General features: G+C 43.4%; 1 protein-coding gene across 8 annotated transcripts in view; it reads left to right on the top strand.

Annotated features, from left to right (window-relative positions):
• The window catches only part of LOC137340905 (histone deacetylase 9-like), a 641,963-nt gene that overhangs the window by 231,853 nt on the left and 383,460 nt on the right, over positions 1-26,650 (top strand). Inside the window, exon 1 of one of the 8 annotated variants that reach the window (XM_068003740.1) lies at positions 12,740-13,287. The exons of the other annotated variants lie outside the window; for them this stretch is intronic. Coding sequence (XP_067859841.1) covers positions 13,173-13,287 — 115 coding nt within the window. The 5' untranslated portion in view covers positions 12,740-13,172. Of the gene's footprint in view, positions 1-12,739; positions 13,288-26,650 lie in introns of those variants that run through there. 8 annotated transcript variants of the gene reach the window in all.

Here is a 26,650-nt window from a genome sequence, read left to right as displayed (position 1 = left end):
GAACAGAAAAGGTTAAGCGGAGATTTAATAGAGGTGTTCAAAATCATGAATGGTTTCGGCAGAGTAAATAAGGAGAAACTGTTTCCAGTGGCAGAAGTCCAGAGGACATAGATTTAAGGTGATCGGCAAAAGAGCCAGAGCGACATGAGGAAACATTTTTTTATGCAGCGAGTTGTAATGATCTGGAGTGCACTGCCTGAGAGGGTGGTGGAAGCAGATTCAATAGTAACTTTCAAAAGGGAATTAGATAAATACTTGTAGGGAAAAAAATTACAGGGCTATGGGGAAAGAGCAGGGGGATGGGACTAATTGGATAGCTCTTTCAAAGAGCCGGCACAGGCACGCTGGGCCGAATAGCCTTCTCCTGTGCTGTACCTACTATGATAGTATGGATAAGGAACTGGCTGCATTCATGTAGGGAGAAGGTAGAGATTCTGTGTGGAGGTCAGTGTTGGGGCCATTGCCTTCACTATCTTTATTAATGATCTGGCATTTAAGGAACTATTTGCAAACCTGAGGATTATAGTAGGATTTGTACCGGTGTAAGGACCTTAGAGAAAAAGATTGAGTGCAGGCAGATCTAGATGCAGTGGGGGAATGGCCCTGTACCTGGCAGAAGTCTCTTAATCTGGACACATGTAGCATGATATACTTGAGTAGGAGCAACTCCAAGCATGTATATATCACGCAGTATTGCATGGTCAAGGCCGCTAAGTGGGAGAAAGAACTAGGGATTATAGTGCATGAGTCATTGAAGATTCATGATCAGTGCAGCAAGGCTATAGTGAAAGTGAATAGGATGCACTATACAAAGGAAGATAGGAACAGGAGTAGGCCATTTAAACCCTCGAGCCTGTTCCGCCATTCAATGAGATCATGGCTGATCTGTGACCTAACTTCATATACCCGCCTTAGTCCCATATCCCTTAAGCCCTTTGGTTAACAAAAATCTATCAATCTGAGATTTAAAATTAACAATTGAGCTAATATCAACTGCTGTTTGCGGAAGGGAGTTCCAAACTTCTACCACCTTTTGTGTGTAGAAGTGTTTCCTAACTTCACTCCTGAAAGTCCTGGCTCTAATTTTTAGGCTATGTCCCCTAGTCCTCGCAGAAATACTACACTATACTTTCTTCTTATAATGTGGAGATGCCGGTGATGGACTGGGGTTGACAATTGTAAACAATTTTACAACACCAAGTTATAGTCCAACAATTTTATTTGAAATTCACAAGCTTTCGGAGGCTTCCTCCTTCCTCAAGTGAATGTAAGGCCTTGGTCAGGCAACATCTAGAATAATGTGACCAGTTTTGGTCCCCTGACATGTTGGAGGATATTGAGGCTCCGGAAAAGTTTTAGCGGCGGATAACTAGATTGATACCCAGTTTAAGGGTCCTTAGTCAGGACAGGCTTCGAGAACTGGGGCTTTTTACAACGGGAATGTGTAGACTTCCAGGAAATATGATTGAGGTTTTTAAAACAATGGAAGGATTAGATTCGGTCCAAGTGGATGAACTATTTGAGATAAATAGATTAGGGAGAACCAGGGGATCTGAGTATAAGTTACAAAAGTACAGAACTGGGTTCTATTCTAGGAATACCTTCTTTCACAGAGAGTTGTTAACCTCTGGAATAAGCTGCCAGTAGGTACAGTGAGTACAGATTCATGGCAAACATTCAAAAGGGAGCTGATGAGTTCCTGAGTGTGGCTGCCATAACTGCATACAGATGGTCAATGCGTCATTGGATTTTTCTGTCATCCAGTCACTGTTGTCTACTGGAGCTTACTTGATTTCATTTGAGGATCGAAGAAGAATTGCCCAGAATTTTTATCCCAAGTTGGCTTTAAAAAAAGATTCTGTGTTTTTTTTGCCTCTTCCAGGAGATTGCGTGACTATGTAAGTAGGGGATGGAGGGGAGGAATGAGAGTGATAATATGCAGAAGTTACACCATGCCAGGATGGGACAGACCCGCTGGACCAGCTGGTCCTTTTCCATCCCCCCTTTTACATGTTCGTATGAACAGAGAAAGTTAAGAGGAGATCTGATTGAGGTGTTCAAAATTATGAGGGATTTTCATAAATTAAATCAGGAAAAACTATTTCCAATGGTTAGTAAGTCAACGTCTAGAAGACATAAACTTAAGATCATCAGCAAAAGGAGAGGCTAGGAGAATTTTTTTTACACAGAGGGTTGTTAGAATATGGAATTCCCTATCAGAAACAGTGGTGAAAGCAGAAGCCATAATAGGTTGTAAAAAGGCAGTCGATACGTATTTGACAAGGACACAAATTAAAAGGTTATGGGGAAATGGCAGGCGATTGATACAAAGTGAAAATCTCTTTCCGCGATCTTGTACGGGTGTGATTAGCTGAATGGTCAACTTCTGTGCTGTATGATTCTATGGGGGTGAATTTCCATGGGAGTTCTCCCGTTTATCTGTCGAAACTTTGGCAGAAGAGCTGTGGAAACCCCAAAAAAATCCTCATTAATTTAGCACCTATGATTCTATGGTCCTGAAATTCTGTCAGAATGACAGCGGGAGTCCAGGAGAACCCCCATGGAATTTCAGGGCCTAGGTGTTTATGTCCACGTTTTCCTACCTGGTAATTTCCCTATTTCAGCTGTTGTTCTATTGTGGGGAGATACCCAGCTGCGGCCAATCACTTTCCCACTGTAAATGGGTAAAAGTCAGGAATGTGGTGATTGTTATTAAGTTCAGTTAGTAACAAACTGGAAAAGACTGCAGAACTTCAAAACATTTGATTTATAATCATCAATCATTTTAGTACATAGTATATGGCTGCCAATCATACAAACATTTCCAGGTCAGGAGCATCAGCAGGGAAATCCTTGTACTTATCTATGAATCCAGAGTTATACTAGTATTGTTTTTTGCACAGACAGTCAGCTTTATTTGCCCAAGATCCAGGAAAACAGCTGATCCGGGGCTGGGTGAAGTTAGCCTCAGGACCTGTAAGTTGTTGTATACTTGGGGTTTAGCCCAGCAGCTTCATCCCAATCTTACTCCTGGGCTGGATTCCCTCAAACTGATGCAACAAAATATAAGCCCTACACATAAGATCAGAGACCGACTTCTGGTCCGGCCAGTGCACATCGGCTCTGAATTTGTCCGTCTGTGCTTCTAGACTTGTTTCTGTGTATGACTCAAAGGGGGCAATTTTACCCGCCTCCCCGCAATCCCGACAGATGGGAGACGGTTGGGATTAAATCGGCAAATAAAAAAAAGACGAGTTCTGGAGAGGCGAATCCATCATTATGATACGTAAATGAGGCTGTGTTCCTGATATTTTGGCAGCGATTTAAATTTAACGCCTGTGGGCCAGGTTTCCTTGGGCTTGGAAAACCCGGCAGCTAAAGGAAAGGTGGGAGATGCCGGATCCAGCAGGTATTTAGAAAGGATAGGGAAGGAAGAAGGGTGGAGGGGAGGGGGTAGATGTACTAATTAGAGACATCATAATGGCAATAGAAAAAAGGGACATAAGTAATATTAAGATAGAAACAGAATCCATATGGATTGAGACAAAGGATAAGAAGGGATCAATCACATTAATAGGTATATTCTACAGACCACCTAATAGTGGAAGGGAAGCGGAGGATGAAACATGTAGACAAATCTATGAAATGAGTGAAAAACATTGAATAATAATCATGGGAGATTTCAATCACCCCCAAATAAACTGGCAAGAAGAGGTAGGGAAAGGAGAAACGGGAGCAAAGTTTTTACAGTGTGTACATGACTCCTTTCTTACCCAATAAGTGAGAAGCCAAACAAGAGAGGAATCACAAGCAAATCAAAAGCAAAATACTTCTACAGACCACCTAATAGTGGAAGGGAAGCGGAGGATGAAACATGTAGACAAATCTATGAAATGAGTGAAAAACTGTGGATGCTGGAAATCTGAAATAAAAACAGAAAATGCTGGAGAAGCTCAGCAAGTCAGGCAGCATCTGTGGAGAAAGAAACAGACTTAACGTTTCAGATCGAAGACCTTTCGTCAGAATTGGAAGATATTAAAAGAGTTAAAGTTTTTGAGCAAGTACAGAGCAAGGGAAAGGGGGGGAGAAATGGCAAGAAAGAACAAAAGGGAAGGTCTGTGATAGGGTAGGGGGCACGAGTGATTAAATGACAAAAGGGATGATGGTGCAAGACAAGGAAGGTGGTAATGGGACAGGTTAAGAAACAAAAGATTGATCAGGAGTAGCTGTAAATGGCAGCAGCAGAACCATTACCAGCACTAGCTGACCAAAAAAATGGGAGCAGTGCTTATGATCCAAAGTTATTGAAATCAATGTTGAGTCTGGAAGGTTGTAAAGTGCCTAATCGAAAGATGAGGTGCTGTTCCTCGAGCTTACATTGAGCTTCATTGGAACAGTGTAAGAGGCCGAGGACAGCGAGGAATGGGTAGGGGAATTAAAATGGTAATCGACCGGCAGGTCAGGGTCACGCTTGCGGACTGAGCGGAGGTGTTCAGCAAAGTGATCCCCCATTATCACGACATCATTAAAATAATGATTGAGAAAGACATAGACAGACAAAGACCAAAGTAATAGATTGGAAAAAAGCTAATTTTGAGGGGATGAGATTGGAACTAGGGCAGGTAAACTGGAAAAAATTTTGACAGACAAAGAAATAGAACAGCAGTGGATAATATTCAAAATGATGATCAGTGGAGTTCAGGAGATGTATATTCCTCTAAAAAACAAGAACAGGTTAGCCAATAATGAAACACCATGAATGAATAAAGAGACAAGGGTAAAATTGAAACTAAAGAAAAAGACATACTCTAAGTACATAGACAATAAAGGAGAGGATGATAAAAGGGAACACAAAGAGGTTAGGAAAGAAGTTAAAAAAACAATTAGGAAAGCAAAGTGGAACTATGAGATTAAATTATCATGGAATATAAAAAGAAATCGTAAAGTATTCTACAGACACATAAATAACAAAAGGAAAATTAGCATTGGGATAGGGCCACTAAGGGATACACAAGATAAACTCACAGGTAATGACAGCGAAATGGGAGAAATATTGAATACTTTGCCTCCGTATTTACAAGGGAAACTAACAATGTGGGCAGGACATTAGAAGAGGAAATTGAAAAAGATATTAAAACATTTTTTAGAAAGAGGGGAGTTAATAAACTAATCAAACTTAGGGAAGATAAGTCACCTGGTCTGGATGGAATGCATCCGTGAATATTAAAAGAAGTTAGGGAGGAGATAGCAGAAGCACTATTAAATATATATAAAAATTCACTAGAGAAGGGAATAGTGCCAGAGGACTGGAGGACAGCTAATATTATTCCTGTCTATAGAAAGGGAGATAGAACAAGTCTGGGGAACTATAGCGTAATATCGATGATAGGAAAGATAATGGAATCTTTACTCAAAGATCAAATAGAAAGACATCAAGGGAACGAAAATATAATAAAGAATAGTCAGCACGGATTTCGGAGGGGAAAGTCATGCTTGACCAACTTTATTGAATTCTTTGAAGAAGTAACAGAAAGAATAGACAAAAGTAATGCAATATATGTAATATATTTGAATTTTCAAAAGGCCTTTGATAAGGTACCGCATTGTAGACTCATGACTAGCATCAGAGCATGTGGAGTCAGGGGACAAGTAGCAGAATGGATAGCAAGCTGGCTACAAAACAGAAAACAGAGAATAGGTGTTAAAGGTAGTTACTCAGACTAGCAAAAGGTAGGAAGTGGTGTTCCACAGAGATTGGTGCTGGGACCACTGTTGTTCTCAATTTACATTAACGATTTGGATTCAGAAATTGGAAATACAATTTCAAAATTTGCGGATGACACCAAATTGGGGGGTATAATTAATAGAAAGGAAGAATGCATCAAAATATAGAAAGACATTAATAAACTTGTAGAATGGGTGTGTGATTGGCAAATGAATTTCAATATAGATAAGTGTGAGGTGGTGCATTTTGGTAGGAAGAATAAGGCGGGCACCTACTGCTTGGATAATAAGAGTCTACGTGGGATAGAGGAGCAAAGGGATCTAGGGGTACAGAACACAAATCACTAAAAGTGCAACACAGGTTAATAAGTTCATAAAAAAGGCAAATCAAGCACAAGAATTCATTTCTAAAGGGATAGAATTGAAAAGCAAAGAAGTCATATTAAACTTATATAGAACCTTGGTTAGACCAGACTTGTAGTATTGTGCATAGTTCTGGTCTCTATATTATAGAAAGGATATAAAGGCATTGGAGAGGGTGCAAAAAAGATTCACAAGGATGATACCAGAACTGAGAAGATCCTTATCAGGAAAGGCTGAACAAGTTGGGACTCTTTTCTCTAGAAAAGAGAAGGCTGAGGGGTAACCTGATAGAGGTCTTTAAGATAATGATAGGGTTTTTTAGGATAGACGTAGACAAAATGTTTCCACTTGTGGGGGAGTCCAAAACTAGAGGTCATAAATATAAAATAGTCACTAATAAATCCAATAGGGAATTCAGGAGAAAGAGTGGTAAGAATGTGGAACATGCTACCACAAGGAGTAGTTGAGGCAACGAGCAGAGATGTATTTAAGGGGAAGCTAGATATAAGCACATGAGGGAGAAAGGAATAGAAGGGTATCCTGATAGGGTGAGATGAAGTAGGGAGGGAGGAGGCTTGTGTGGAGCATAGACCAGTTGGGCCAAATGGCCTGTTTCTGTGCTGTAGTTTCAATGTAACTCCATGTAGAGCATTGCTTGTGAGCCAGGAGGAGCAGGAGTGCTACCCCGCCGTGCCCCTCAAGCAAATCTTCTGTCATGATCAGACGACCCCCCCTCTCCAAACCTGCGATGTTTTCCGGTCCCCCCTCCCTTCTGATTGTCGGCCCGACTCCCCCCACCACCAACCCGCGATGATCCCCGGCTGTGGTCTTCTACTCCTGGCTGTCCCGCCTGGTAGCTGGCCAGTCTGTCAATCTGGCTGGCTGCCAGGCAGGAAATGGAGTAAAAAAATGATAATAAGGTCCTGCCTTAAATTCAGCAGGACCTCCGCATTGCTGGCATCTCCAGGACCCCCCCCCCCCCACACCCATCACCACACTCTCCCTTTCCCTCCCTGCTGTCCTGTAAATATCGGGGCCATAGGATTTCATTTTGCTCCAGCAAATGGCAGGCACTGGACTGCACAGGAGTGTATCTAGGATACATCACGGCCCTGGGCACATGCAAATCAATGCAGCAAAGAGAGTGATTTCTGGAATGCGGGGGATTGTGGGCTTGTGAGTACAAGTGATCCTGGACTATGATGCCTAAACACTAATGAAGATCCTATAATCCAATGTAATAAAAATGAATTTAACTTATTCAGTCAGTTGGAGCAATGGTCTTGGTCATAGGCCTTTATTTAGGGCTGTTTTTCAGTTGTATTTTTTTTTGTGTTGCCAGCTTTCTGGAACTGTCAGCTTTTTTGAAACTGTTGGTCAGCTTTTTTGAGTTATGTAAGTTGGCAAATATGATAATATAATAGGATAGTTACTCTACAGTGTTTCTTGTATCTCTTAGTGGCCAGTGTAACAAGGTGATTGAGGGCCGATATGTCAGCTGTAGGCTGATGAGGGCCCTGATACCAGAGTAAGGGCATGGCCCCTTTAAGAACCTCACCTTTAAGAGGTAATTGCTACTGGTGGAGATGTCCCCCAGCCAGGTGAGCATAAAAGGGTGAGGTTCAACAGAAGTCGCAGGATTGGAAGAGGCTGAGAGTTGGAGAATTTTCTTGGTCCTGCTGAATTGAATGTAGTGTGTAATTTTGTTTTGTGTTCTGTAAACTATAAAAAGTGTTTTAAGTATGGACTGTGTAACACCAGTTATAGAGTAACATTAATAAGGAATTTGAAACAAGTCCCCTGCCTGCTTTCTCTGCTATGGAAAGTGAGAGGGCTGAACTGACAGTAACATTTGGAAGCAGGGGAATCTTAAAAAAGAAAGCACCAATTTTTGCTTTATGGATAATGATACATACAAGGCATATTGTTTGCCTCTAATAATCTGTGAAATACTTCCCTGCAGTATGAGTCATACCACTGTGAATGAATCATAATAGATTTGTGGTAGCCTGGTGTCCAACTGAATTGAAGTTATCTTAAAACTAATTTATTTACTGAACACACCTCTTAGTAGAATGCTATAATAATATAGCCTAAGCTACCTGTGTTATCTCAAATGTGACACACTCTGAACTAATGGCCTCCTATATGCAACACAATCTTAGCATTGCATTATTCTATATGTAACACACTTAAAACTATGTAGCATCCTGCATCTAACACATTCCTCAATGTTATATTTTGCAAATACTGGTATCAATTTTTCAAATCACTTGGTGTAATATAATTCCATTTAAACCATATTGCCCCATGAGCATAAATAATGAAACCAGAAACCCTTAAACAAAAGTAAATAGTATTATTGTATGTGTATGTTATGCAGAATTACACATTATTTTAATGGGCAGAAAATCAAGAGGTAAATGTTCCTGGATTCCTGATATGCATTCCCGGTTGGTGAAGTTCCATTCCGAGATCACAAATTCTTAAAATTACCCCTCTTGTATTTATGATGTTAGCTCAACCATAAACTCATTTCAGCATGTGACTCATACTGCAATCATGTATTTCACAGATTATTAGGAGCAAACAATATACCCTGTATGCATTAAAGACTTTCTCTATTTTGCATTTTCACTTCTGTTCCTAAGATGTTGAAGATCAAATATGTCAAGTTTGCCACGCCAATCTGCTGTTACATTCAAGTGGTGAGCAACTGTGGGGTCCCTGTTGGGAAAATGGCAGGTTACCAATGCCAAGTGAAATTGAGTGGTTAACTCCAGCCCTTGGGTTTCTACCCTGCAGGGGTTGGTGTACTTTGTTTATTGATGTCGTTGATCTTCACTGTTCACCTGTGGGTTTCGGGTCCTGCGATTGTCAGGAATCCATGTGCAAAGTACAAAGGTTCGTGACATCACTACAAAAACTACAAAAGGTACTGATCTCTGTGAGGACAAATAAAACACCTTTTAAAAAATTAAGTTTACTCTTCTTCCTGAGAAGGCTGATCGGAGAGTAGCTTTATCATTTCTTGATTAATATCTTTTGAGGGGTGTATTCCTACCTAAGTTTTTGCTGTTTAATTCCCGTAACAAACCTGGTGTTAAACTCAAGAAGCTCGACACCATCCAGGACAAAGCAGCCCGCTTGATTGGCACCCCATCCACCATCCTAAACATTCACTCCCTTCACCACCGGCGCACAGTGGCTGCAGTGTGTACCATCCACAGGATGCACTGCAGCAACTCGCCAAGGCTTCTTCGACAGCACCTCCCAAACCCGCGACCTCTACAACCTAGAAGGACAAGGGCAGCAAGCACATGGGAACAACACCACCTGCACGTTCCCCTCCAAATCACACACTGTCCCGACTTGGAAATATATCGGCGTTCCTTCATCGTCGCTGGGTCAAAATCCTGGAACTCCCTTCCTAACAGCACTGTGGGAGAACCTTCACCACACGGACTGTAGCGGTTCAAGAAGGCAGCTCACTGCCACCTTCTCAAGGGCGATTAGGGATGGGCAATAAATGCTGGCCTTGCCAGCGACGCCCACATCCAATGAACGAATAAAAAAAAATGTACAAGTAATTGTTGCTCTCAAAGAGCAATGTTGCCTTCATAGGGACAGTGTGTGGAAACAGGAAAACCCCAGGCCCAATCCCTGATCTATGCTGAGTTGGCTGATCTCAGCCAGAGTGGTGGCAGACACAATACAATTAGCCTCAGTATCCCTGGGTTAGGAAGGCAGAAATTGGCCAGGAAACATTTTCATTCCTCAGTTTAATGTATCTGTTTCTTGTTTTGTTTTTTTAATCTATCCATTTTATCTTGTGCATTGAGACTACTATAGCCGTTACACAGTTCTCAGGCTGCTTTTCAGAGGAGAGATGAATAGTGTAAAAGAACAGCTCACTGAAAGGGCAATGTAATGTTATAATACAATTTTAATTCCACTCGACCCTTGCTTAGTGCTGCATTAGGGGAAGTGCTGAATTTGGTTTCATAATTTGGCAATATAATGCTCCATAAATTAACTTATGAAGAGAATGATGGACCCAAGTGCAGAATTTTACTCCAATTTACTATAAGGAACAAATAATGTTTGAGACTTTAGTACCCATGACTGTACAATATAGTGCAGTTACCTGTGTTCCAAATTTGGCCTGTTTACAATATGGAGACAGGTAGGCAACAATTTAGCCTGCGCGCAATTTGTATGTGCAGGTCCTCTTAAGTTACATTGTGATTTTACACCTCTGGCCACAGCCCTTCCCTGATATTGGGGGGTGGGGGGAGTTAAAGTCCATACAAGCTGGAAATGTTAAAAAATCCCATTGCTGGCTAGCCTGTACAGTCACTTTGAGAGCCAACGGTGAACACTCTCAGGAGCAGTCACATAGGTTTACTGACTGTGCTTTTGACTCAACGGCAGGGAATAAGGCCACCTTGTGAAGTGGTGCTGTCTTCCTCTGGACCATGTACACCACCTCATTTGCATTGCAACATTGTTTACAAAGGAATTACTGTAATAGAAATGAGATATTAAACAACAAACCTATTATTCATTCACATATGTGCAAATTTATCACAAGACAAAATTATAGAGAATATTGCACACATCAAATAATGATGCATAATCCATCCTGCACCAAGATATGGCGCACATTGTAGTTTGTTATAAAATTTAGTCCACAATGTATATTAGCAAGTGAGCTGCTTTGTCTAGGCTATTTCAAAAGGAAAAGAGATACTTGTGGAGCAATATGGTTTTATAATGTCTCTTGTAAAAATGTAAAGCAGAGGTGCGTCCCCTGCCGTTCGTGCTGAGTAACCAGATCTGTTTATTTGTGGAATTTCTACCTTATGGTGATTTTCAATGAATTTCATCTTGCTTTGGTTCAGGTTTCATCCTATCAAAGTGCAGGGGACGCTTGGATGCTTTTTGCTAAATCAGCTTTACTATCTTTGGAACCTGCAGCATAAGGCAAAGAAAGAGTCATTTCCTCTTTAAACCTTTCCAGCCCAAACAGACAAAAATATCAGTGGTTGAGTGCAGAGGCTCTATTCAGCCATTTACTGAAAATACTGCAACAATAAAATATTTTATTAAACCTGAGAATTTTAAAGTATTGGCATACCAGAGCTACAGTACAGTGGCATTATTACATTGCTGACTGCATTAGCATGTCCTTCTCTGCCTGTAAAGTGTCAAATGTAAGGAATCTTACAACACCAGGTTATAGTCCAACAATTTTATTTTAAAATCACAAGCTTTCGGAGATTATCCCCTTCGTCACCTGACGAAGGGGATAATCTCCGAAAGCTTGTGATTTTAAAATAAAATTGTTGGACTATAACCTAGTGTTGTAAGATTCCTTACATTTGTCCACCCCAGTCCATCACCGGCATCTCCACATCATGTAAAGTGTCAGTCATGGCTCAGTGGTAGCACCCTCACCTCTAAGTCCGACAGCCAAGGGTTCAAGCCCCATTCCAAAGACTTGAGCATATAATCTAAGATGACACTTTAGTGCAGTACTGAGGGATCGCTGCACTGTTGAAGGTGCTAACTTTCAGGTGAGACGTTAAAAGATCCCAAAGCACTGTTCAAAAAAGGGCAGGGCACATATCCTGGCCAACGTTAATCCCTTAACCAACCCTACTTAAACAGATTATCTGGTCACTTATCTCATTGCTGTTTGTGGGACCTTGCTGTGCACAAATTGGCTGCAATATTTCCCTAATTACAACAGTGACTACACTTCAAAGGTACTTCATCTGCTGTGAAGCACTTTTGGGATGTCTTGAGATCATGAAAGGAGCTATATAAATGCAAGCTGCTTCTTCTTTAGAAATTAAAGTAACAATTAACAGCTTTTAACCAATTGCATATACACAGGTTTAATTATCCACATGCATTATGGGTTGTTCTGATGCTATGAAATCACCCCGCGATGTAAATTAGATAAATTCCATTTTACCAGGAGCCCCAGCAGAACCACTTCTACTATAAGCAATTTTGTAGTATACTAAATAGGAGTTGTCTGAACTTCATTCAGGCAATACAGTGCTGGACTGTAGTAGCAAGTTGCTTATCAGCTAATACTTCACCCACTGAGTGCACACACTAAACCCAGTGCACAAAACTGCAGTATAGTAAATCTGACACTTGTTCTGACCACATGAGCTAAATTCCATTTGTAATTCTGGAGCTTGTTTAAAATGTCACCAAGTCCAGACATGGAGCATTTTTAATAAGGGACATGAATTATGGATGATCAGCGCCACTCACACAGTAGCTTCGAATTTGGAGCAGCAATTAACTTGGACAAATTTGAATGACTTTTGCCTAATGTAAACAGGACCTGGTGATGTAGCATCTATTCTGAGTATATGAACAAAAATAGAAGTCAATACATTTTGAGACATTGGAGCAGGACTGGAGAACAGCATTTCCAGCTGAGGGATTGGACAGCTGTACACTGTTTGCACTTGCAGTGGTATTTCTCAAATGCATTAATACAGCTCAATCCCCTGCCATGCATGACCTATTTTTGGTTAACACCAGCCATTGTTCTATTTCTGTCGCCTGTGGGCTGTGTTGTTGTTGATTCATATGTAAACGTTTTATCACTTGCTTTTACCAACTTGGAGGGGAGTAAACAGGGGCAGAACACACTTGTGAGGGCAATGGTTTGACACTACACTTGAAAACCCTCCAGTGCCTGTGAAGAAGAAGAAAAGGCTCCCCTCAGCTGTGGTTACTGTACCTTTCCAGCTGCTTTCGGATTCCTCCGCGAGACAAACCAAATGGACTAAAAAAAGATAGAAAAAAATTAAGTACCCTTTGAAGAGAAGAGAAGAGTTTGGGCTGCTTTTTATAACTGTTTGGCTTGCCTGGAGTATAAGAGTGAGGGAGAGTACTCAGCCTGCAGTTTAAAAGTGAAAGAGAGAGAGAGCAGTTTATGATGTAGTAACGTGCAAGTCATCCATTTGTTTCTGGAGGAGGAATTAAGGAGGAAATGACTCTGCCGGAGTTCTGATGAATCTTTTATGTGGCTGAAGTGAGGACTCAAAGGAAAGATGCTGCAGACTATTTATGAGACTGAATCATGTTTCTCCTCAGATGGGGTTTCTGGGCGAGAGCAGCCGCTCCAGCTGTTGGCTCAGCACAGAATGCATAGTATGCTCACCTCAGGTAAGCAGTTTTGCTTTCACAGAGGCACTGTGTGTAAGACTGTGTTTTCTCTATTCTCTATTCACTGTTAAATTTGAGATGTTTCAACCCTCCACTAAACGTTCAGTGGAAACCTGATAATCTGACCAGAGGGAAATTCTGATTTATTATTAAAGATATGACCTAGCCCATATTGATAGGAAGTTATTGCAGCATAGTATTTTAATGCATTACTTGAATTTGTTTTATATATGTTGAATGTGGTAATTATCAGGGACAGTTTGTGGCACAACATGTTAAAGTATACAATATACAATGCCATGGTGCTGGGTGGGGGGACAGGTTCAATTCCCTGCCGTTAAACACCCCACCACCCGAATTGCTAATTTCAATCATGCTGCATAAGGGAGATGTTCAAAGGCCAGGTACCAGAGGGGAAGGGGAAATCAGAGACCTGGTGCATGTACAGGACTGCAGATGACTGTGGATCTGCAGCTCTCCTACAGTCAAGTTCACTCCGAGAATACAGTTGGACTAACAGAGAAAGAATGACAATGCAGACCCATGAAAATATGGATCGATAAATTAACCTGTAAAGGACACTGGTTTCAGTAGAGTGAATGTGGGGAACCAGTCCTGTGCATACTTTCTACTTTCATCAGGACAGCCTCCAAATGACTTTGTATAGCCCCCTGGTATGTCAGCTGTGGTTGTCTCAGGTAGAAACATCAGTAGGGTCCCCATTGCTTCAGGAAAACCATCCTTTGGCACTACTGACTGTGTCTAAGAATCCCTTCTCCACATGCCTGTGCAATTCATGAGGGTATCCAAATAAGGATGTGCTTCCAGGTCCAGCCCTGAACAGGTCTTCAACAAGGTGAGAGTACAAACTGAGAGAGCAACACACGGAGGTCGCTCTCTCCAGATAACAACAAAAATAATGGAATATCAAAGCACCTGGACAGTCATTCCTGGCTGCTGTTAGCTCAGGCCTAGCATAGGTTGTCTGTTCAAGTAATCCATAGCCCAGAAGGAATGGCCTTTAAAAAAGATGGACTTTGTGCTAATACAAAAATAAATTTAAAAAATGAAAACAATATCTATTACACATTCATTTCTGCATATGGGATGCACATTTCATTAAAAACTCATTTTAAGTATTTCCACTTGCTGTTACTCCTGTAGGTGGCACTGTGATAGGTATTTCAATGTTAAAGGTGTCACACTGTGTCACATACAATGGGGCTGAGACTTATTTGGGAAAATCGGCGTTAATGGGGCGGTAAGGACCTAAAAATGGGGTTGATAGCTTTACCGCCCCGATAACCCCAATGATTGGCCCACTGTGAATTTCACAAGAGGCTTACTACTGTATGGTTCAGCCCCTGCCTGAAACAAGTGGTAAGCCTCTTTCCCATGCAAATTGGGGTCCCAATAATTTAGCTAGGACCTCGATTGCAATTGTAAGGTACACATCGGCAGAACTTGCGACACAAACACTCTGCCCATGTGCACTGGCGTTCATCTCAGGAAACAGCCATAACATTTTTAAAAAATGATTGTTTTTGTGTAGCCGAAAGGAGCAGGGGTGCTCATCCTGGCTCCATAAAAATACTGGGGCCGCTGCCAGCCTAGCCTCGCCTCACCTTGGCATCGTGTGTTCTCCCCTCTCTGTGCACCTACCTCTCCCAATAGCTTGGGCTTGCACTTGATATTTTTGTTCAGACCTGTGACTCTGCTGAATTTGAATTGTACAGTCTGAGCATGTTTGCAGTATACTTAATTTTCCAGGATGCATCGGTACTATTTAGTCAGCTGTATTGGTGCAATATTTTTCTTAGCTTCTTCAACTTTCTTCTCAGTTGCTTTTCTTAAAATCATTTTCAAAAACAGGAGGGCAATTTTCAAGCTTAATTGAGGTGAAATTTATATTGGATATTTTCTTTAAATAGCTTGTGCTGATATGTCTTTGATAGAGCGAGAAAAATTGACAGTGTGCTAATCATACACCTGTTGTAGCTATAAACTTCAGAAAATGTATTAAACTGGGAGGGGGAAAGAGAGTGGGGTAAGAGAGAGACAAGGTGAGAGAGGAGTGTCTTTTTATGCTAATGTTAAATTAAAAAAGCACCAGTTGAATTTCAAAGCCAACTAATTAACTCGCCTATGTTTTGTTGACAGTTTGAAAAGATCAATGATAATGACTTATATCTGTGAGAGAGAGGATCTAATTTCTAAAACTTATGAGACAGAGAGAGATAAACAGAACAATACAAATAAAGACAAAGGAAAACAGAGTTCCTTTCCACATTCTAATTTGATTTTTTAAAAATATAATTTTGAAAGCAAGCAAAGGCTTTGAGGAAACAGGAAGGGAGGGAAAAGATGGAGAGAGGGGGTAGAGAAGGAGTTGAGAGAGAATGAAGCGGTTGAGAGTGTGATTGGGATAAGAGAGGCAATTGCGTGAGGGAGGGAGAGAAACTTGAGAGATAGAGAGGGGATTAAGAGAGGGAGTATAGATAAAGAAAGGGTACAAAGGGGGTTGAGAAAGGAAAGCTGAGTGGGTTGTTAAATGTAAGAGAGAGAGTAAAGGGAAGTTGAGTGGGAGAGAGGGGATAATGCAGACCCATGAAGTATGGTTTCACAAAGATTATATCGCGATGGCGTATCAATTAATTTTCTTTGCGATATCAGAGGGTTGCCAGTGCTTGTGGGATTGTACCCAGCAATTGATTGTATCACAGGGAATATCTTCCCGATATAGTACAGCTGCACTGACTAGTTAAACCTTTGGGAATGGAATTTAAGTTTCAGTTTGTGAGATGCAAACTATTTCTACTTGTTAATATCAAACAGAGCAGATTTTAATGAACATAAATAGCAAATATTTTTATGGCAAGTTTATGCTTTCAGTTGTTACTCATCAATTAAATAAATCTTGGTTTGGCTTCTGTGACAGTATTTTATACTGATGTAGTCCTCGGTGAATTTATTGCAGTGCAGACAGATAATGAAGATTGTAGAAATCCGAGAGATGCTAACATTGCCTTTTATGTGAAAACTCCTTTGATAATATGCCAGTAAAGTTATATAATCCTACAGAATTCCACCACTGCAGTCACATTCCTAATGAAATTCTCATTCGCTCCCATCATGCTTGTTACACTCTTGGCAACTATCCAGTAAGATTATGTTGTGGAAAATTGTGGTGAAAACAAAGTAACAAAGGGTTTCAGCTGGAAATTCATTAGGAGCAGTACTTTCTCAAAATAAATGTGTAATGTGTAAGTAAATGAACAATGTTAACATGCTTTAACAATTGTCATTCAAATATATCAAAAGATATTTCAGTATAATTTTCATCAGTATAATCTCATTCATATAGATACGGCTTTTTTGTGACTAATAAATTATGCCCCCCCCAGCTGACTCAGTGAGTAAATGCACTACCCAATCTGTGCTGAGTTTGCTGATATCAACTAAGGCAGCAGTCAGAAATAGTACAATTGGTCAGAAGTAGGAAAAAAAATCAGCCCGATTTCTCACCCTCAGTTGTTATCCAATGATCCTTAATGAAAAGGACACGTGTGTGGACATCAGGCAAGCACAGAATAACACTTAACTGTGACGTCTCTTCATCATGATAGGATAGCTTGCTGACACTCGCTACCTAGGTGCCCGCATGTAGAATGGTCATTTGAGTGAGGTACGAGAGTGGTGCTAGCAGTCATTAAACCATACCTGGGCGTGAGGCACCACCTTCAACAGGGAGAGAATCAAAATAATAACGAAACACACCCAAAATGAGTTATACAGTTGTGTTAATATTTCATGGAATTTTTGGGAAGCATATGTATGAAGACCTTGGTTACAGCTGGTAATGATAATGGTTACATTGCTACTTTGCTCTTATTGGGTTTCAGCTTTATACCCAGTTTAAAAGAGAAAGAGACCAACTTTCCTCTCACAGCCCTGGCAGGAATTGGTCTGCTGTTTAGCACGTTACATATAATGGTCAATCACACATTACAGTGCCCACCTTGCAACTTGGCAAGAATGGGCCATGGGTCGGGATATTCGTGCTAAATAGAATCTGTGACTGAATTTAATGACCCTGATATTTCCAGGGAGGGAGCGAGTGGGGGGGGGGGGGAGGTGAAGGGGGATCACATTTTTTCTCCGATTCCTGGCCAGCAGCCTGTCAGATTGAGAAGCTGGCTGTCGGGCGGGAAGGCCTGCGCTGGTAGACCACAGACGGGGAGCGGAAGGGAGGGATGGAGAGATCATGGGTTGGGGGGAGATCATGGAGGTCGGGGGGGTCAATTGTTGAGGTCGGGGGGTCAATCATGGTAGTCGGGGGAGTCAATTGTGGGTCGAGTGGAGATTGTGGAGATTGGGGGGTTCAATTGTGGAGGTCGGGGGGTCAATCATGGAGGTCGGGGGGGCATCGGATTGCGGTTGGGAGGGAGGCAGATCACGGAGTGGGTAGGCCGATTGCAACAGGTTTGCTTGAGAGGCCGGTGGGGGAAGCACTCCTGCTCCTCCTGGCCCACAAGCAGTACTGGAAAGGTGTTCACCTGCTGGATCCGGCCGTTCGTGCCTCCCTACAGCTGCCAGATTTCCCGAGCCATCGGAAACCCGACCCGCAGGCGTTAAAAGTAAACCTCTGGTAAAATTTGAGGCAGGAAGCTCATTAACATATTTAAATAACTGACATGCTTCTCCTTAGTAGGCTAGTCGCCTGCCCCCCCAACCTGCTTCCATTAAAAGCGGAAGTGGGTGCGTTGAAGGTGGGTTGGGGTTGGGTTTGGGTTTCTGATTTTTGAAGTTTTAACCCCGTCCTGGCCCCTATCACATCTGTACTGGGGGCGGGGGGTGGGGGTTGGCAGTTTAAATTCCCCTCAATGTTTCTCTTGTCAAAATTCTTCAAGAAGCTTTCTTGGGATAGAAAACTGCCAGACATCAAACATTTATGGAACGTCTACAGAATTTATTTAAAAATATTAACCTTGATTTTAACCCCCACGTGCCTGACGAGAACATGGCTGTCAGGAGGTTAAAATCGTAGCAGCATCCTACTCACTGGATCCATGCTGTACACGCGCCCCGCGCCATTTTAGCAGGCACATGTCGGGCAGCATGCGAGGCCCTCACCCCAGGCAGGTGAAAGTCTCATTGACCTTCAAAGGTCGGGACCCGATGATATATTTCAGACCCGGACGACAGCAGTGATGTTTGGTGCCAGGAACATCATGTGCCATGGAGCAGCAGGCCCAGAAAATGGCTGAAAAAGTGAGTACATTTTATTCTTTAAAGGTTTCCTTGTGGACCAGGAGGAGCAGGAACCCTTTCCCTGGACTTCCCTCCCCACCAACCCTCCCCCCCCGCAACCATGATCGCTTTCCTCCCCAATCCACTTACCTGACTGCTGGGGACCATTCCTGCGGGTCTCTGGCTGCGGCCTCCTGCCATGTTCACCTGACTCCTGCCCGCTGGCCTCATGTCATTGAGTGGGAGTCGAGCTTGGGGTATTTAAATGAGGCCAGGGAGTTAACATGGTTTGGCACTCACCTTGCCTACCCCATGCTCACCGCTTGCCTCAAATTAAAATCGGGGCTATTGTTAATGCAATTTGAAAAGGCGAATGTTCTGAAGTATAAGAAATAAATTAGGTGAGAAACATGTAAAGTATTTGTTCATTGTATATAATTCAATATCTTGTGCCCAGTAATGTATAATTTCATTATATGCTTGAACCTGTTGTCGTCTTTTACTGTTCAGCTTATGATATACAATTAGAGGCCCAGAGGTTACTTTTCACCACCTGTTTCTTAATGCTATGCGCATGATTTTATTTTAAGTTTATAAACTGCATATGGTACATTTTTCTCTTTGCTATCTACACTCATTCTGCAGGCTGTAAGATGTGCAACGTACAATATTTATTTCAGGACAGAAAGCTTTCTATTCTCAGTTCAGCTATTTGTGGGTTTGCTATATCCAGCTTATGGCATTTACATGGTGAGGTTAGACTGCTAGGCATTATCATGACATCTGAGCTGCTTCTTAAAATACTCAGTAAATACTAGAATGATTATATTTTAGTTGCACGTTTCGTCATCTTTGTGGTAACTTCAAATGGTCTGCACGTTTAAAGAAAAAGCCACACATTCAGTTCTTGAGTCAAAAGCGTTGCAATCTTTTATCCCAGACGGCTTGGTCTCAAAACCTTGTAAGTATTTAGTTGTATTTTTGTACCATGTTCTAGAAATGACAAATGTGATAATTAGTCACTGCACTGACAATTGACAGAAATGGATTAATCATTATAATACATGTCACTTCCTCCTGCTTTAAAAGAAAAATCCCCTTTTCATACCAATTAGCTGTTTCTCGACACAAGTGACTCAGACTGTAATTTATGTAGTTCATAGCCATAATCTCACATGTATGCAAATGACATACAGTAGATTAATCTGGTGTTATAACCTGTAACCTAGCAACAGACATGTGGCCCATTTAAAATTATATTAATTATATATTTTTTTCTGAACAGAGTAACTGTTTCTCAGTTTATGTTCTCCATTGGCTGATTTTAGCAATGTACCATTGATTCCCTGGTGGTCTAACGTCATTATGTGTTCAATTCTCTGGTAGTCTAATGTTGGTAGGAGTCCAGATCCATGTTAATTTTGTGGCAGTATGTTTCTGATTCCTAGGTGTTATTGTGGTGGAAATGTCTCCAGTTCCCTGTCAACCTTGTGCTGGGTGTGTGCCCGGTTCCCTGGTGTTACAGTGATTATAATATCCAGTTTCTTGGTTGTCTAGTGGTTACTGCCTGTTGTTTTGCTAGTGGATATATGGACATTGCTTTAATGGTCTAACAATAATGTGCATCTGGTGGCCGAGTGCTAGACGTGGGTTATATTCCTTGATTGATTATGTTGAATTTGTATGTCAATCCATTAGGATATATACCCTAGTGACCCAGTGATGGGTAAGTGCCTAATTCTCTCACATTCTAGTTGTAATTGAATATCTGATTCCTCTGTTGTCTGCTGGTGGATATGTTCTTGCCTCTTGGTGGTCTGCTGGGAGCACCTATGTGTTATTCAGTCCTATTAATTTGAACTTTGATCCCAATTTGGCAGTTTTGACACGGATCCTAACATAGTCAGAGTTAATGCAAATGCCCATTTCTGGATGGTGCTTTCTCCCTCTTTATCCCAAGTTAGACTCAACTCCCCCATCCTACTCTGTATGATGAGCTTCACACAACTTTTTTTTTCTTTCTGGTAAATTTAATCTTATTGCAGTTGCTCCACACAGCCCTTTGGAGTGTTTAACATTACCAGTGCTATAATTACTAATTAGAACTGACATAATTAAAGGATCTTAACTGCCTTCAATGTTAAGTGTTTTCACACAATTTAAATCAGTTTTTTTAGAAAAGCAACAGTAGCTTTTGTGTGCATATGAGAAACCATATACACACATAGGCAGCAGTGTGTTTATTGATCTTGTGAGTAAATGCTTTATACCCTGCTTGGGATCAGGAATAAACTATATCTCACTGTTCTACATTCTTCCTTCACTGTATCTAAAATCTAAGATGACATGGCAAGATAATGCGAAATAAGAAGAACATAAGGTAGGCAGCCTGCTCACTTATTGATATTTGTAAAATTTCCTCTCCTCTTCGAATGGCGCTTTTACTGGGTTATAATTCCATGGGCCTTGGCAGTTGACCATTTACTCACCCATGTGGTCATTGGTCTTGTGTGAATCTAAACAGTAAGTGTTACTAGTCTATTTGACAATCTGACATCACATCCAAGCCTGCCACCCATACACTTTCCAGCAGTGGCTCGCTGGACAGTGATCAGGAGTGGGTATCTATGATGACATTTCCTCTTCTTTCACCCGAGAACACTGGAGCCAATCATAGTATCCACGGACCTTTTCTTCATGGAACAGTAACATGCCATGTGATGTATTTACCCACTGAGCCACTGGGGAGCACCAGCCCATGTTTTGTATATTGTTTACAGAAAAATGATCCCAGTCAGTCCAAAGTCCGTGAGTTGGGACACACACATCAGCTTCCAGGTTGATTCCAATATATGTCACGTACCTTCTGATAGAACGGTTTGATCATTGTAGTCTTTACTGTGTTGAAGCTTTTTTTAAGGAAAGTTCAGCAGATCCTCACCGAACCAGACTGTGCACGTTTGTGTTCTGTTCTATGAAATGGTACGAAGATGATTTTGAAAAAAAAAATTATCAGCCTGCCTAAGGGTTGCTGATAATTTCCTGGAAATCAGTATACTTGAACACTAGTGAAGTGATACCTTTTCAGCTAGTAATCTATCTTCATGTCAAAAGAAAATTTGATACGGAGGCACAACTTTGAACAGTGGCTTTACTGGATCTAATTCGATTTTTTTCACGTTAGTGTCATTATTTTACCTAATTTCACTAAAACAAAATCATTTGTGTTCCCCACACTGAGTTCCCAAACTGCATCTTTGTACTTGCGTGAAGTGATGAACTAGGCCAGGGACTTCCCCATAGGGAGCAAGGGAGTCTCCCTTATATCTGTCGCATAATTTCTATAAAGAGCAGCAGAGACAAATGCTCGGAAAGAGGGCCTAGAAATTCATTGACGCTGTGCTCACCTAAGCATCCAATATGGTGGGTGACATGCACGAGCACATTCCACGCTGGAAGTGGGCCACCCGCCATACAGCTAAAGGCTGATATATAGGTGTCCAGTGCCCGCTCCTGAAACAGGCATTAGGACCTTTGCAAATGTAAATAGAGGGCCCAACACCTGATTTAGGATCCCTTCCTGAAATTGGGCTGCCCTGAATGCAACCAGCACTGGAGCCTCCCCTCCCCTGCACTCCTGATCGCTTCCCCCTCCTCCGGTTCGCCTTGCCCCTCCCTCTTGCCTTGCCCCTCCCTCTTGCCTTGCCCCTCCCTCTTGCCTCGCCCCTCCGGTTCGCCTTGCCCCTCCCTCTTGCCTCGCCCCTCCGGTTCGCCTCGCCCCTCCCGCTTGCCTCGCCCCTCCCTCTTGCCTTGCCCCTCCAGTTCGCCTCGCCCCTCCGGTTCGCCTTGCCCCTCCCTCTTGCCTCGCCCCTCCGGTTCGCCTCGCCCCTCCCGCTTGCCTCGCCCCTCCCGCTTGCCTCGGTCCCCCCCTACCACCCCCACCTTCCAAGGACCTACTTGCATCGTCAGCAGCGGCTCAAAATTTAAATCCACTTCGCCAGCAAGATGCCTGGGAACTGATCAAGGGTTCAGGAGTTGAACTGTTTGGAAGGGAGAAAAGGAGGGACCTGGTGAGAACTGCAGCAGATAAGTGGAGTAATATAGACAGGGCATTCAATGCCAATTGCAGCATTTGGCACATGGCGCCCCCCCAAAGCTGCAAAAAGTCATTATTTTATGAGGTCTGGCGAGATAAGAGGAGTCAGCTACACCTTCTAAGAATAAACAGTACTAAGCATATTTGACACTTACACTGGCCTCTTCTCTCACTGTGTTAAAGTGCCACATAACCTACCATTATTGCCCAGGAAGTAGCTCAATGCCTTTTCGACCCTCAGCCTTCATGTGGAAATGATCCTTCTCTCATATCATTACTTGCAATAACCCCACAAATGCCACATGTGTACGTGATTGCTTGCTGCATGCAGCTGTCATCGCACCCATTGTAGTATGCAGGCGGATGGTCGGGTTTTACTGCATGCTGTCGGAGCAAAAGATAATTCTCTCTTTTGCAGTTCTTTCTTCAAGGAGAACACATCCAATAACAGCCAAGACTGATTGGCAATGGGTGGCAAGCCGACAAATCTACAACCTTTCATCCACTATGACGAAGAAGCCATTCAGATCCTGGACAGGAAGGCCACTTAGTGTGCGGGAGTTGTTGAAATATGAGGACAACTGAGGGTTCGTTATGGATTGTGCTTCTCCTCCTTCTCCTCCCATTGTCAGTGAATCATATCATGAAACCCTTATGTCACTCCTATTGAAAGCGAAATGAAAGCTGCATCCTGAGAAACCCATTCTAATCTCTCTTCCTCTTTTCTTCCTCTAGATGTGTCTGGGGAAGATGAACGAGGTCTCAGTGGGTTGCCTGTGCCAGTACTTCAGAACATGTGTCATCACTCATTTTCTCCCTCACAAGCACTAGCCTAGAGACATTCACCAAAGGGCAATTAGAGAATGTGATAAAGGGAACTGCACTGAGTGACACACAGAACATGGGTGAGCAGGAGCATCATGTAGTGGAGAACGAGGTGAAAGATGTTGCTGACCCAAAGATAGTGATACATCGTCCTCAGCTCTTGAGCCTGGGGATCTAGTTCTCACTGAACCTGCTTTTAATAGAAGAATGCTTGCAGAGCATCAAATGTTTATGCAGGCATCGTGGATGGTGTCAGACACTGTGCAGCAGATGGTGGATCAGTTGGAGGAGTCTGTGATACCCTAATGAATGGCTTTGCAGCACTGCAGTCCACCCTGGAGTATGTGGCAACTTCAGGGCCATCTGCAGGGTAGACCCCCATGGCAAAGGCTGTAAGTGCAGTCTGTGCTTCTGCCGTGGATGGTCAGACTGCTGCCAGAGAGCCTTGCATGTTAGATAGGAGCGAGCTGACTGTTCTGCCCTCAAAAAGGTTTGGGGCTGTGTTCCAGACAAGTATTTCATTGGTATCATTAGGTCGGCTGTCCCACAAATCAGTGACAATGCAGAACCTAGTATTAGTAACACAGCAGGAATGCACTCAGGTAATGGTGCTGCCTCTCAGGATAACAGCACATATCTGCCCAACCTTCTGTCCGCACCAATGCTTTCACATGTGATCAAAAATACACAGGGCTAAGTTGCCCGTGGTTACGCACAAGAGTTGCAGTCTACAGCTGCTCCATCTCGGATCTTAGCTGCCATGAGACAAGGGACACCTCATTCCCAAGAGGCTCTTCTACTACAGCAGCAGCCAGCAACCACGTATACTCCTGCCACTCTAGTAATATGTTTGAACCCTGATAACATTTTCAAAAGGGTTTTGAAGGGAAACAGCAGTGCAGGGGTAAATACTTCATGTGAAGTGCTTATTCACTGCTGTGTCTTGTAACAGCAGCTTTTGAACGAGATGCACCATTTTAAAATTACCTCCAATTCAAGCGCTTTATCAAAGAACCCATGGGCTCGATGTTACCAGGGCTGCGGGTTCGTGGCGGGGGGGGGCTATTGGGCGCGTGAAAGTAGTCAGCCACCCGCGCGATCGCAGCCCAATTGGATCCACTTACCTTGTCTTCTGGGTTACCCACTGCTGATCTGCGCATCGGGCGGGCTGCGCATGCGCAGTAAGATCTGTCAGCTGGAGGAGCTCTAGTTAAAGGGGCAGTCCTCCACTGACAGATGCTGCAACAAATAGAAAAAATTACAGCATGGAGCAGCCCAGGGGGAAGGCTGCTCCCAGTTTAATGATGCCTCACTCCAGGTATCAATACATGGGGTGAGGAGGAGGGGGAGGACAGAGATCTTCCCCCCGGCGGGCTGGAGGAAGCGGCCTGCCTCTGCCACCAGGAACGCCTGGCTCAAGGTGGCAGAGGAGGTCACCTGCACCACCAACATATCACGCACCTGCATACAGTGCAGGAGGTGCTCCAATGACCTCAGTAGGTCAGCCAAAGTGAGTACACTTACTCATTCCCCTACACTCCATCTGCCACATCACCGCCCCCATCCCACATCTCCTTCTGCACTGCCAACACTACTCTGTCACATCACCCCTCATACCCACTCAAACCTCATCCTCATCTTACCTGCACTTACTCACCTCGCCAGTACTCATCCCACCATTACCACTGAACCCAATCCTCATACAATCTCATGGCTCTATCTCATACTCACCCTCTCATTCATCTCTTTCACGGTCAGCCTCACACAACCTGCCACTACCTGTGCTGCAGCCACAGGGCATGCATCACATATGTGCAGTAGGCAGTGTAAGGCAAATGTGTCGTGAGCATGAAGGGGATGCACAAGGGTGTTTGAGGGTTTGTCATGGTTGTTACTTATATTGAATTTCTGACCAACTCACATTACATATTATATTGGCACCACTACTGCAATGTCTTTGCAGTGACACAATGGGTGGCATCAGTTGTGGGTCTTCATTGTGATCCTCAGGAAAGGGCATTAGTGCACAAACCAGACAAGATTCGCAGAGTGGGTGTAGGTGTATTTGCAGGGCTCTTTTGTGCAGACGGCTGAGAGACATCGGCGAGTCCCCGGTGGCACCCTGGAAGGATGCGGAGGAGAAATTGTTGAGGGCAGTGGTGACTTTGACAGTGACAGGTAAGAAGATGGTGCTCGGGCCAGCCGGGAGCAGCTTGGCACGAAGGAGGCTGCAGATGTCCACGACTACATGTCGAGTGACTCTGAGCCTCCGTGTGCACTGCTCCTCAGAGAGGTCCAGGAAGCTGAGCCTCGGTCTGTGGACCCTGTGGCGAGGGTAGTGCCCTCTGCGACGCATCTCTCTCTGCCTTTGCCCTCCCTCCTGCTGTGCAGGTGGATGTGTCACAGCACTGTGTTGTGGAGCTCCACGTGTCAGAGGTGGACGGCGTGGATGGCGAGGCCGGTGAGGCTGTTCGCCCTCCGAGGAGGTCATGACTGCAGCTATGGCGGCCCCCATCCGGAAGATGTACATCTGAGGGGGTCCGCAAGGTAGGTACTCTGGACCCCGGGGTAAGTATGCAAGTTGGTGACTTTGATTGTCAGGAGGAGGGTGGTGGAGGCCAAACTTTGTCCAAAGTGACAGAGTGGCCTCCTGCAATGAGTGAGGGTCTCCCCACCCCCCACCTGTTAAATGGACCTTTGCAGCTGCCACAGGCTGACAGCTGCAACACATCCATTTGAACTCAGAGTGTTTCCCCCAGTATGGGAAACAGTCACAGTTTGCTATAAAATCCCTCCCCTCCTCACATAATCCCTTAATCAGGTCAGTTAATGACCTGAACAAGCAAGATAAATATTGTCAATTGGCATCCCGCTGGCTTTAATTGCCTGCGGGATTCCCACCAGCGGGGGCTGCGCGCGTCAGTGGGGAACCCGGAAGTGGCCGGGTTGGAGCCGGGCTCCGGTCCCGGTCCGGGATTCTCCGATTTTCGGAGCCCCCCTGCCAGGAACGCACCCGATAGCGGGTGCTAAAATGATGCCCCATAAGTCTCTGTTAATGGGCCAGATTTTGCTGAAAAACTAACAGCATCTGAACGACGCACGCCATTATTAATGCACAAATCGGCTACCAACTTGTAGCGAGGGAGTCACCCTGTGAATTGCGAATCGCCACAAATTGCTGGTCGATTTGTG

This window comes from Heptranchias perlo, chromosome 2, assembly GCF_035084215.1.
Source record: "Heptranchias perlo isolate sHepPer1 chromosome 2, sHepPer1.hap1, whole genome shotgun sequence".
In the NCBI taxonomy this organism is placed as follows: domain Eukaryota; kingdom Metazoa; phylum Chordata; class Chondrichthyes; order Hexanchiformes; family Hexanchidae; genus Heptranchias; species Heptranchias perlo.
Note: the sequence above shows the minus strand (reverse complement) of the source record. Positions and strands in the feature narration are given on the sequence as shown.